The following is a 13,275-nucleotide window of genomic DNA, read 5'->3' as shown; positions in this document are numbered from 1 at the left end:
TTGTCAAGTTTCTTGTCCCTATTGGTTTACTTGATTTATTTGCTCTTTGTACAAAACAGCTGTTTTGCTAACTGCCAAAGAGCAAGTTGAGCATCTAACCAATAATGATTATGTTGCTTCAATGTGGGGTACCCAAATAGAAAGATCATTTAATTTGGATAAGATTATGTACTTCCAGAGTGAAAACCGTTTAAGTCTCCATTCCCATTAACTACATAATGAATTCTGATGTATCAATAGGGACCATTTTTTCAGTGACAATTTTTTCTCTCTCAAATTCTATATATATATTTTTTCTACCCTTTTATACATCCCAAATAAACCAACCCTGTTCAAGAGTTCTTGTTTCTCAAAGATGGCCACAGAAGAAGAAATTTCAACTCTGAAACTGATGCGCCAATATCTCTTGGGAGATATTTCAGACCCGTTTCTCACCAACCTCATCCCTGTAAAAGTTGAAGACTCCTCATCAGAACTTGATTTGGATTCAAAGTTTTCAGAACAGAGCAGCTTCTGCAGGTTTCTAGAATGCTTTGATTTTGAAGCAGACAAAGAACTGTCAAATCTCACTTCTAATCATAATATCCAAAACCCCTTTGCTACAAGTCCACTCCAGAATTCTGATTTGGAAGATCCAATTGTGCCAGTGAAAAAGGAAGTAACATGTTGTTATGAGGCAAGGCGTTACAGAGGAGTGAGGAGAAGACCATGGGGGAAGTTTGCTGCAGAAATCCGTGACCCCAAAAGGAAAGGTAGCAGGGTGTGGCTAGGCACGTATGACAGTGAAATTGATGCTGCTAAGGCTTATGATTGTGCTGCCTTCAGAATGAGGGGTCAGAAGGCTGTGTTGAATTTCCCCTTGGAGGCTGGAAAGTCTCATCCACAACCCAACACTTCTGGCAGGAAGAGAAGAAGAGACTACTCTGCAACTGTCACAACTTCAACTCATGTATGTCATGAAAAATAAGTCACTGTAGGAGTGAGTACCATGTTTTTTTTGTCAGTTAAATAAGTTAATGCAAAGTTTTGTTATCTAAAACCTTGAGTTATGGCTAAGGGAAGCATATGGGATGAAATTGAATTCAACACTGTAATAGAGAAAATGATTTAAATGTGTGTTTTATTATATGCATTGGAGATAGGTGTCTATACATAACAAAAATGTGTATTTGTTCATACAAAGCTCTCAAACTAAAATGTGTGATAATACTCACCTTAGTTTGATTTATATATTTCAGAATCACTGACCATGTTGAAAGTGATTTACTTCCTATTGTAATAGTTAGTTTTTCGATTAATGTAATTGAACAAAATATTTTACTTTTCAATCACAATAATGTAGTCTTCTCTAATTATCTAATTATAGAGTCAATTAGAATCTATATTTTATTACAATGTTTATTTATATGAAAGTAATAAATATCCATTTTACAATTTCATCACAGATTTTGAACAAAATTATAAACTACATCACCCGATGTGATGTTAAATGATAATCCATAAAGCATGATGGAGATGTGTCAATGAGCAAGGACAAGGATTTATTTGAAGAACTTGAAGAACCTATGACAAGGGCTAGAGTAAGGAAAGTAAGGGAAGCTCTTCAACATGTGTTGTCCATATTATTTGAATACAAGTCCAAATTTCAAGGAGAAAAGACCAAGGTTGTGAATTGCATCATAGTCCAAATGGAGAAGGACTAACACGCCACTTTGCTGCAGTTTTTTTAAGTTATTAGTTTGTGTAAATAATGGTCTAATCCTTTATAATATTGGCTAACCAAATTATGTTTTTGGTTAATCAATTAATGGGCTTTAATTTGGTTTTATTTCAAATTGTGATAAAGGCCTAATGGACAACTTAGTCATTAGCTCTTGAAAGACTAAGAGTATGCATACTTGAATGTTTTTGGTGACTTTTGGGTTGTCACAATTTCAGTTACAATCAGCCATTAAATAGTGGAATTATTAACTTAAGTGTGTTGTTTGCAATCAATGAGTCTTTTGTAATTTTGATGGATAAAGATTTTATATAAACCGAATCATTTTCTATTAAGAAGATAAGTTGAATTTTATTCAGAAATATTAGATCAGAAATATTAGAGTTCACCTCTTTTATCTCAGTGAAAGTGATTCTCCTAAATTTTTGAGTGATTCAAGAACTCTTGGTTATATCAAAGGACTTTTTCATCATTTGTGTGATGTCTCCTTTGGAAATAGTGATTATTTCTTTCCACCTTTCATATTCAACTCTTGTGCTTTCTTCTCCACCCAAATTTCAGAAAAAAGAAAAAAAAAACTCAATTTTGCCCAAATTTATCTTGTGGTCATAACTCTCTTTCTACTTTCCCAAAATGAGTGTTTCTTAAACCTAAATTATAGTTTAAAATGTGAACTTTCACCTCATTCTGGAATCATGTCAATTGAAGTTTTACAACTTAAGATATTAACGTTTCCACAATATTGTCCTGGCTAAAATTTCAACATTTTCCTAATCCACCTTTTTCACTAATTTTCCAAGTTTCCTACAAGGTTCTAACTCTAAATATCTTAAGTTTGTCACCCTTGTGCAAATAGAGTTCACATCAAAACATGATCACATAAGTTCAACTAAAAGGTGAAAATTTTATGAATGGGATAAGGAATATCTCTACTTTTGCATATGTAAGTATGATTACTATAAACAAATATAAATTTATAGTAATCATGATTATAGGTTTAATCATGATTTAGTTCATTGAAAATTTTGAAAACTTTGAATTGAATTTTTAATAAATTTATATAGACTATTAAATACTTAATAAATTTAATTTTTTCAATTGAATTTGATGTTAATTTAGTGATATAGTTATTAAATGACTCACGTTATTATTATCTTACCATATTATCGACATATGTAATTTTATTATTTTATTATTTTATAACCTATAATTTTATATTTTATGATTTTACAATTTTAAAATTTTATTATATCTTCTTTCAACTTAGTCTCAACAAACTCACTCTTCGAATTTCTCTCCAATTCTCCCTTGAACCCTAGTCCACCCTTGCCGAAAAGGTCGTTATGGTCATCGATGCTTCCTTCAACCTTAGTTGTGACTTATGTCTCAACCTTGGCCGCATCGGCTGCCTCATCGTCCTGACAACTCATCGAGTCGACTGCCTCTTATCCCAGGATGTCGTCGTCAATAGCAGCGACGGAGGATGCAAGGGGCAGGCGAGGGCCACGGCCCCCCTCCCCCAAATTTTTTATTTTATTTTTATTATTTTATATTTAATTTTTTTTAAATTATATAAATTTTTAAATTTTTTTAAATTGTTTATATTTTTTAAATTAAATAATATTATATTTAAAATTAATAAAAATTAAATTAAGTATATTTTTATTTATTTTATAAAGTACAATAATAAATATTAAAATATAAAATTAAATATATAAAGAAATAAAATTATTAAGATATTTTTTATTTTCTCTCTCATTGTCTTTTGAATTTTTCATATGTTGTATTTTTCTCTTATGCTTTTTCTTTTTTTGTTACTAAAAAAAATTAGACATAAACTAAGTATTTTTATCTTCATTTTTCTCATATTTTCTCTTTCATTATTAAATAAATAAATAAGGTAACTTTCTTTTGCCTCACTTAATAGTGAACTATTTGTTTAACATTTAGCATTATTTTTTATCTCATGACCTTTTTGTATATTCATTTTTTATTAATATAGAAGAAGAAACAATGTACTATGTGATCTTTCATAGTCGATTTTTAATTATAACTTTGATTATCATACTTTTTTTTAGTAATTATATCTCTCAACTTTTGATTAGATTATGATAAATTATTTTTTAGTCCTAAATTTATTTTTTAAATAGGTATATTAATGAAAAACAAAAGAATATTTTTTTTTTAAATTGATAGAGAAACTACTAGTGAAGATGAAAACATGATAATATGGTTGTTTATCGCATAACAATTAAATGAAAGCTTGTGAATATTTTTGAATCAAATGCATGTTAATAAAATGGAAGATGGATATTTTGCAGATAACATGGTTATTTACATAAAAAAAGTTAACTGAAAAATTTAATTATAATTCAATTTACCATGAGTTCAAAAATATGAAAAAACGATAGACATTCTAATACATATATGTAATTTTTTTGATAATTATAAATATACTAGATTATGTATTCATTTTTATTAAATTAATCACAATAATATTAAATATATAAATTTTTGCGTATATTATTTTGGCTCCCCTAAAAATTTTGATGAAGATCCGTCATTGGTCAACAGAGCTCGTAGAAGGTGATCAAAGCCTCTGCGTCACTGTCGATGGTGTTGTCGTCGTTAGACACATGCATATGTCATGGGACACATTCGGCCACCTTGATGCACTGATCAACAACATTGATGTCAAAGGTAGAGATAACAACGAGTCAGGTCGGTCACGGATAGTGATTACCCACAATCCAACAAGCAACAAAAAAAATTCACCCACTACCGTATGATGATCTACAAGTGCCCATTTAAAAAATATCCACATATATTTAAAAAATATATTTTATAATTTTTTAAAATAAATTTAAATAAAATTAAAAAAAATATAAAATTAAATTTAAATTTAAATTTAATTTAATCTAATAAAATATAATAAACTTTAGTTTTAATTAAATTAAATTTAATAAAATATATATTAAATTTAATAAAATATAAATATAAATTTAATTTAATTTAATAAAATATAAATTTAATTAAATTTAATAAAATATAAATTAAATTTTAATTTTAATTTTTTATAAATATCAATATATATATATATATATATATATATATATATATATATATATATATATATATATATATATATATATACAAATACATATAATATAATTTCCACAATTAATCTTTTTATAAACAAATATTACAATAATCACTACTTATAGGTGGTCCCTCCTTATAAACTATCCATCTTAAATTTTGTTCATAAATACCCTTGAACACGTATAGCCACAGCACGGATATTTAATTATCAACTCGGATCCGGAGGGATCAGAAAAATTTTAATATAATACCAGAATCAGTAAATATTAGTAATGCAGGATTGGTTGAATTGAAATTCGAGAAATCTCGACTTTTTTTTGGTTGTACGGAAAAAAATTTATTAGATAAAATTATAAGATGAACAAATTATCCCTGTAATAAAAATTATTATTATTATTAATATTTTTTGTATTATCTATATTTTTATTATTATTATTATTATTTCCAACTTCCCCTTTCTCTATATTTTTTTTTTCTTTGGACTCAACTAATACAAATAAAAAGAAAAGAAAAACATCATTCTCTTATGCGTAGATTTGGTTATCTTGTGTATAGAATTGGTTTTCATAGCCGTAAAATTAATTATCAGTTGTATAACTATTATCACCTCAGTTCTGGTCACAAGAACAACTTTATCTTTTACTCAGAACAACTTTATCTTTTACTCATTGTAACTTCTGTTGTTATTGTAATTCAAAATATCATAACTGTAATAATTGCATTAAGTGTGGCAGTTAATAGTTTCTGTTACGTTTCTGTTTTTGTATAAATATTTTGTATCTTCCACTTTCAGTGATATGAGAAATACATTCTAATTTCTCTTACTCTCTATCAGTGTATGCATTATACTCTTCTCTCCATCTCTCTGCTAACAGTGGTATCAAGAGCCCTTTCGACCCAGGAGGATCTGAGGGTGTGGCTTAGTGTGATAGAAGCTTGTTACGTGTATTAGCTTCATGGCTGCTGGAGGCGTGATTTCTGGCAACTTACCTGTGTTCGATGGCACAAGTTATGGTGATTGGTGTGTCAAGATGGAAGCCATTCTTGGTTTCCAGGAGGTGGATGATATAGTAAAGAAAGGACTGCAAGAACCAGCCAAGAATGCTACAGATGAAACAAAAAATGCATACAAGGAGAATCGAAGGCTGGATTGCAAAGCTCGGATGTTACTGCACCAGTGTGTATCTGCCACTGCTTTCCAGAAAATCTCAAAAGCCACAACATCCAAGGAGATATGGGACATCTTGCAAGAAACATATGGTAATGCTGGAAAAATTAAGGCAGTTAAACTACAGTCCCTGCAGCGACAGTATGAATTACTGTGCATGAAAGATCAAGAATCAGTTGCAGACTATCTTGGAAGGTTGCAAGTTTTGGTCAATTCCATGAGAACCTGTGATGAACCTGTGAAGAACAGCAAGGTTGTGGCTAAAATCCTTCGAACACTTACACCCCATTATGATCACATCGTTGTTGCCATTAAAGAATGCAAGGATCTTACGACGATGAGTTTTGAAGAATTGCAAAATTCTTTAGAAGCTCACGAGCAGCGGCTGATTGAAAGAAAGAACAGTGAGAAAAGTACTGATCAAACCTTCAGTACTAGAGTTGATAATCAACGTTTTCGAGGACGTGGTGGCAGAAGAGGAAGAGCGAATCAGCTTCATCCTTACCTCCACCTCCAAAGTCAGCCTCATCCTCACCTCTACTTACAGCAGCCCGATCCTAACCTCCATCTCCCAAGTCAGCCTGATCCTCACCTCCACCTCTCAAATTAGCTTCATCCTCACCTCCACCTCCCAAGTTAGCCTCAATCAAACCTTCACCCCCCAAGACAACTACACTCAACCCTGCACCTCCCAACTCAACATTAACTTCAACAAGTGCATATTCCAAATTACTTTTTACATTATCATCTACAACTATTGCTTCTGACACAATGTGGACCACAAACAAATGGACTTCTCCAGTACGCTTAGCAACGTTAACCATATTAATTGACCCATTATCATCATACAAAATTTGCAAATGTTTATCTACAACATACCACAACTCTTTAACAGCTAAATAACTCATAAACTTAAGTGTGTCTAACACCTCAAAATACCCCCATGTGTCTGGGTCACATGACCAATCATCAATAAATTCACCCACATATAAAAGGCCACCATTTTGAACAAAATGTCCACCATGGTGGACCACAACCTTAAATCTCTCGTCACACATCTAAAAACAAAAATAAAATAACATAGTATCAATTAAACGGGGGACCACAACTGAAAAACGCATAAAAAAAGAGAAACATAAGGGGACCACCGAAACATAAAATATTAACACTCTCTACTATCGAAAGCGACAACACAAACAACAAATCAACGAAAATTTACACTTTATAAACAATAAACAACACAACTATAAAAACCCACCGCAAATGAGACCACCATAAACCAATATTTACAATCAACTAACCTCATTGACGCTCCAAACCTTCGAACTGCTTGAAGACGAACTTCACCCATGAACAAAGCACAATTTCAAAGTGGAATGTATCGAAGTGGAATGTAAGCGGAAGAAGATTTCAGCAAATTGATTTTCCCCTTTTTCACGAACCCTAATTTCGTGCCTATGAACCATTATTTTTCCCCTTTTTCTCGCTGCACAATTTCTCTCGTTGCACTTAAGTTACACTTGCCTACTTTTTAACTTTTTAACTTAACTTAATTATTTTTTTCCGAATTGTTAAAATTAAATAAACACACTGCCAACAAAAATGCATAACGAGCCACGTCAGCTAAACAGTTCTACGTTGTCATTGTTCCGTTAACAATTTTAACATTGTCCGCTAAAAGGACTTGATTGAATGCAATTTTACAAAATTGAGGACCAAATTGACCAAACAACGAAAATAGGGACCAAATTGAATATTTTTGACGAAAATATGGACCAAATGTATATTTAAGCCATTTTGAAAACATTGTAAACCAATTTTAAAAAAATTATATAACATGATTTCTATAACAGAATTTTCAAAACATAATTTTGAAAACAACCTTTCTTAAACGTATGAATTGGATTTAAAAAAAGATTTCTCCTAACTAAAAAAAGAGAGTAATATATATATATATATATATATATATATATATATATATATATATATATATTGGTGTGTATGATCTTTCAAAAAAAATTTCTAGAATGAGTTTTCTAAAACATAATAAATAATTTTCATATAGGGTTGATCATGGATTGAATTTTTAAAGATCAAGTCCAGATTCATCTTAAATTCAAATTATTGGATCAAGATCTAAATCCATCTTTTTTTTGCATAACAAGTTTGGATTATTTTAAAATCCAAATTCAAATATTTGAATCAAGATATAAATCTAGATTTAAAAGTTTGGATCAAGATTTAAATTCATTTCCAAATATTTGGAACAAGTTCAACATAAAGAAATCATTTTTTATAAAAGAAATTTAAATTGAGATTTCAAAAACTTGTCTCATCGAGCCGAAATAATTGAATTTGGTAGAGTTTCATCTGGGGCCAATTCGACCAAATTTCGGCTAGACCGACTTGGCCGAATTTCAGTTAGGCCAATTAAGTTGGGCCAACTTGTTGAATTTCGATTGTGGTCTACTCGGCCGAAATTTGGTCAGGGCTTACTTGGCGAAATTCGGTCAAATTTTGGCTAGGGGTTTACTTGGCCAAATTTCGGTCGATTCCAACTTGATTGGATTCAACCGAATTTTGACTAGGATCGACTGAGCCTAATAGGGCCAACTGGGCAGAATACAGTTAAATTTGAGTTAGGGTCAACTGGACGAAATTTCAGCTTCAACCAAATTTCGGTCGAGACAGACTCAGTCGAATACATCCAAATTTCAGTCGCAACCAACTCGACTGAATACAACCGAATTTTAACCAGGATGAATTCAACCAAGACCGATCTTCACCCGAATTCTAGTATGAAAAAATGGATTTGTGTCTTGAGGGTAAATTCACATGGCTGCAATATGTGAAAAAAAATAATTGATATATGTAAATGTTTTAATACGGAAACACAAGAGACATCAACCTACTCATATAATGATTGTCGGAAGAACAAAGAAAATGATGGGAACCTACTCACATGAATGTGATTTATTATTTATTTCTCAAAATGAAGTGGGCTCCATTCCATTCACACCGATCTACATTTAAAAATGAATATCCTGAAATCATGAACTCAATACAAAAAATTAGTTATTAATTTTCTTTATTAATTATATAATACGTACTTATTATATCACCTAAAAAAAAGAGGTTTATTTGATGTTGGGAAACAAAAATTCAGAGGTAGAAAGGGAAAGCAAAACGATAAGAAGATAGTGATACAATAGATGAAAATGTGAGGATATGATTAAGCCATAGACTTCAACTGGGAAACAAGATCTGTGATGAAGTTATCGTCATTATCAGATAAAAACTTGCCCCATTTCATGCGGTTTTCTCTTATGTGTTTCCCTGCCTCTTTCTCATATTCCACCATTAAAGTTTTCAATGCCTTCAGAACATCCTCTTTCTGAAAGTACCCATCTGTTTCCCTCCTATTTATCTCAACCCCTGCCTCCAAATCCTTCACAACAAGCTTCGTGATGAAAAACTGGTCAGCCTTCAAAGGCAACAGCACAAGTTCACACTCATTCACCATAGCTTCCACCACTGAACTAAACCCTGCATGACCTACATGGCACCCAACACTAGGGTGTTTCAGCACAAGTTGCTGCTGAAACCAACCAGTGTGCACCAATCCCCTATCCTTCACTCTCTCCAAGAACCCTTTTGGCAGTGTTCTCTCCAACTCAGATTCAGCACACAGATCCGATGAGAATTTTAGAACCAAAATGAAAGGTAAGCCGCTGAGTTCTAATCCACTTGCAAGTTCTTTGATTTGATCATCATTCAGAAAAGCCTCACTACCAAATGAGCATAATACTACAGATTTGGCGGGGAAAGTGTCTAACCATTTGGACCACTTTTCCTCTAGCACACCCCTTGATGGCTCAGGGACAAGTGGACCGGACACCAAAACCGGTTTTCCAAATTGCTTTTCCATGTACTCTAAATAGGGTCCTTCAATTTCCATGCAACTTCTGAACACTATGATGGAACACTCACCAAAGCCTTGCATGACTCGCTCATAACCAGTGAGATTTTCACCAAATCTTTTGAAGAGGAACATTAAGTCCATGGCCTCGAAGTCCTTGAGGGAAGCATCAGTTTGAGGGTACCCAGGTGGAGGGGTTTTAAGATCCTCAAAAGTGATGTTTCTTCCCTCAACATTCGAGAATCTGGAAGGCACAGTAATGTAAGAATCAGCAATGGCAGGGAAGCTAGAGAAACGAACGGATTTGACGCCGAGTTCAGAAGCAATTTTTGGGAGCCAGTGTTGTGCAAAGTCGAAGAAAACATAGTGGGGTTTGAGTTTCAACAGAAGAGACTTCAGCTGAGGCTGAGTAAGGTCGATGGCATGCACAAGATTTGCAGCCAAGTGAGGAGGCAAATCAGCGGTGCTGCTTACGCCATTTGGGAACTGCAGTGAGATAATATTTATGGCTGGATTCAGATTAAGGGTTGATCTGATTCTGGAAATGTTGGACTCAGCTGACAATAAGGTTATACGAACACCATGAGAGAACAACTTGTTCGATAACTGAACAAAAGGGTTAATGTGACCAAATGCAAGAAATGGGAACATAACAACATGAAGCTGGTCCTGTTTCACAGAGTCAGTAGACATGTTTATGTTGTGTGTTTTTCACTGATACTCACCTTGTTTGTTTGATGAGGTGGTAGCTGTTACTTATATGCTGAATTTGGTATATTTATTGATGATTTTGTTATGGTTGGATCAGGATCCACCGCTGTGGGTAGTTGAGACGTGTGGTTCTAATAGTTCTGCAAACGTGTTGCAAACCTTAGCAATTGCAAGCACTTCTATAAGAATATTGGATGTAAAATATAGGCTTAAATACCTTTTTGCTTTCATAGTGTTGGTTGCGGATGATCCTCATTTTGACAGAATATTTAAAATGATCCTCATTTTTATCGAATGTTTAAAATGGTCATCATTTTCGCAATTCATGTTTTATTTCGTTCTTTTCTGTAACGCCGTTTAAATCATTAACGGAACATTGTATAGGTGGCACAGTTTGTATTAGGGTGTGTTACGTGTACCGTACATATGGCTAATTAACGTTAATTTCTCAATTTAGGGGAAATTTTGCAATTAGAGAAATTTCTTCATCTTCGTCTTTGTTGAGCTCGGATTTGCAGAGGAAACAGCTGGGTGTGTGCTCCTAGCAGTCTTCCACATGAGTATCTTTAATTTTTTGTCAGAGAATCTTTTTCTAAAATTTGCATACAGATGTTTCATGAAAAATATTAGCTGCAACTGCAATCCAATGATGAAATGGCAAGTATTAGTTGTTTCCTCTGCAAATCTGAGCTCAAGAAAGAAAACCTAATTGCAAAATTTCCCCTTAATTGAAAAATTAACGTTAGTTAGCCATATGTACAGTACACGTAATACACCCTAATACAAACCGTGCCACCTGTACAATATTTCGTTAATGATTTAAACGGCGTTACAGAAAATGACCAAATAAAACATAATTGCGAAAATGATGACCATTTTAAACATTCTGTCAAAATGATGATCATTTTAAACATTCTGTCAAAATGATGATCATCCGCAACAAACACTACGAGACCAAAAAGATATTTAAGCCTAAAATATAAGGTTAAAGTTATCATAACTTTCACTTTGAATTACTCACTCTTTTAAATATTAGTCTAATTTTAGAATTTTATAATAGTATTTAAATTGTTTAAATCATTTGACACATTTTTATTCCAATATTAACTGAAAAAATCATGATAATATTTAAATTATTTACATCATTTAACACCTTTTCATATCAATATTAGTTGGAAAATCATGATAGCATCTAAGTTGCTTATATCGTTTGACACATATGTTAACATGAAAATGCATTTGATACGTCCAATAAACTTAAGAAAATTTGGTTAAAATAATTAAATCCACAGGGTTAAATATGTTTTTGGTCTTTCAACTTTTAGTGAAAATTAAAATTAGTTCCTCCTCAAAATTTTGAATTAATTTAGTCCCTCAACTTTGTAAATGTGTGGATTTAATCCTTTTACCAAAATTTTATGAAGTTTATTTGATGTTTCAAACACATCTCAATATAATATTTTCGTTTATTTACATAAATCCATGCATTTCTAGTGACTTATGTAATAATTATAAAATTATAAAATTATAAAATTATATATAGCAACTCAGCAAAGTAAGTAACATTTAAACAGAAAACAGTTAATCAAAATTCAGTTGAAAAATTTAAATTTATCGGGATTTAATTAAATAAAAATATTTATGTCTGTTTTTTCACTGGAAATGAGTTGATTGTTTGATGAGGTGTTAGTTGTTTGTTGTACGGTGATTTGGTATATTTATTGATGATTCTACTATGGTTGTTGGGTTCGAAGATCCACCACTGTAGGTAGTTGAAACATGCCATTCTAATAATTCTGCAAAACTATTACTATCAGGCTATCCGTTCCCACATCCCTTGACTATACTTTTGGAATTTGTACGTGAACTAAAGATAAGGCCAATTCACAATATATAAGTGAGGTGCAAATTTTATTTTACAAGTCGGTTTTGTGTGATTAAATTAGACTTAAAGTTCACTTCTAACATGGTATCAGAGCCAAGTTAAAGCCTATCCTAGCGAATTTTCTTGGATATTCCATCCGATATCGGACCGCTAAGGGATCACCTAATAATTTCTTGTCCACGCACAAGATGAATATAGCTTGGCGTGAGGATATGTGTTGGAAGTCCCACATCGACTAGAGATAAGGCCAATTCACAATATATAAATAAAGTGCAAACTTCACCTTACAAACCAGTTTTATGAGATTGAGTTAGGTTTAAAACCCACTTCTAATGTATATCAAAATAGGTGTTCTTCAATTTTCCATGACTTCCCTCAACATTGTTATATTTATTCATGACTCTCTATGATTGGGTTCCAGGATCCACCACTCTGTGGTAGTTGAAACATGTGGTGGTAATAATTCTACACACGTGTTGCAAACTTTAGTAGTTGCAAGCACTTCTATATATCGAATTTAACTTTTTCTCTTCTCAACGCCGGTTGGGAACAAGAATATATATAAAGAATAGTATTCAACAGGGTGAAAACGTCGGTCTGGTACGGCAGATCGGTATATAAGTCCGTAAAAAGAAATACGGTGTGATGAAGATATTGAATTTGTTGGTACATGCTAGTCCCCATAAAATATAAAAATAAAAACTTACACCAGTGTAGTTATTTTTTTTGTGGATTTCTGTAAAAATATTTCAAATTTTTGTATAAATATA

General features: G+C 32.2%; 3 protein-coding genes across 4 annotated transcripts; 2 read left to right on the top strand and 1 right to left on the bottom strand.

Moving 5' to 3' along the window:
- Nucleotides 1-214: 214 nt before the first annotated feature.
- On the top strand, nucleotides 215-1,915 carry LOC114191052 (ethylene-responsive transcription factor 6-like). 2 transcript variants are annotated; one of them, XM_028080206.2, is made up of 2 exons: nucleotides 215-949; nucleotides 1,446-1,915. In XM_028080206.2, the coding sequence occupies exons 1-2, from the start codon at nucleotides 356-358 to the stop codon at nucleotides 1,491-1,493; spliced, it is 642 nt and encodes a 213-aa protein (XP_027936007.1). In that variant the 5' UTR covers nucleotides 215-355; the 3' UTR covers nucleotides 1,494-1,915. The 2 variants fall into 2 exon arrangements, with proteins under 2 accessions (XP_027936007.1, XP_085532358.1); XM_085676232.1 differs by lacking the exon at nucleotides 1,446-1,915 and having other exon boundaries at nucleotides 222-1,132.
- Nucleotides 1,916-5,778: 3,863 nt separating this feature from the next.
- On the top strand, nucleotides 5,779-6,600 carry LOC146884857 (uncharacterized). Its single transcript, XM_085676054.1, has one exon. It carries the CDS (start codon nucleotides 5,779-5,781, stop codon nucleotides 6,598-6,600), a length of 822 nt encoding a protein of 273 aa, XP_085532180.1.
- Nucleotides 6,601-9,048: 2,448 nt separating this feature from the next.
- Nucleotides 9,049-10,765, bottom strand: LOC114189740 (UDP-glycosyltransferase 79A6-like). The gene has a single exon (XM_028078410.2). The coding sequence runs from the start codon at nucleotides 10,600-10,602 to the stop codon at nucleotides 9,223-9,225; it is 1,380 nt and encodes a 459-aa protein (XP_027934211.1). The 5' UTR covers nucleotides 10,603-10,765; the 3' UTR covers nucleotides 9,049-9,222.
- Nucleotides 10,766-13,275: the final 2,510 nt, after the last annotated feature.

Source organism: Vigna unguiculata, chromosome 7, assembly GCF_037176805.1.
Source record: "Vigna unguiculata cultivar grain cowpea cultivar isolate G323 ecotype 2 chromosome 7, ASM3717680v1, whole genome shotgun sequence".
NCBI lineage: Eukaryota > Viridiplantae > Streptophyta > Magnoliopsida > Fabales > Fabaceae > Vigna > Vigna unguiculata.
The sequence above is the reverse complement of the archived record's forward strand: the minus strand, read 5'-3'. Positions and strand labels throughout refer to the sequence as shown.

Excerpts from the sequence above, each read along its gene's own strand:
- LOC114189740 (XM_028078410.2), bottom strand. The coding sequence starts at position 10,602 with ATGTCTACTGACTCTGTGAAACAGGACCAGCTTCATGTTGTTATGTTC.
- LOC114191052 (XM_028080206.2), top strand. The coding sequence starts at position 356 with ATGGCCACAGAAGAAGAAATTTCAACTCTGAAACTGATGCGCCAATAT. Across the intron at positions 950-1,445 it reads CTGTCACAACTTCAACTCAT|ATTTTGAACAAAATTATAAA; the intron begins GTATGTCATGAA and ends ATTTCATCACAG.
- LOC146884857 (XM_085676054.1), top strand. The coding sequence starts at position 5,779 with ATGGCTGCTGGAGGCGTGATTTCTGGCAACTTACCTGTGTTCGATGGC.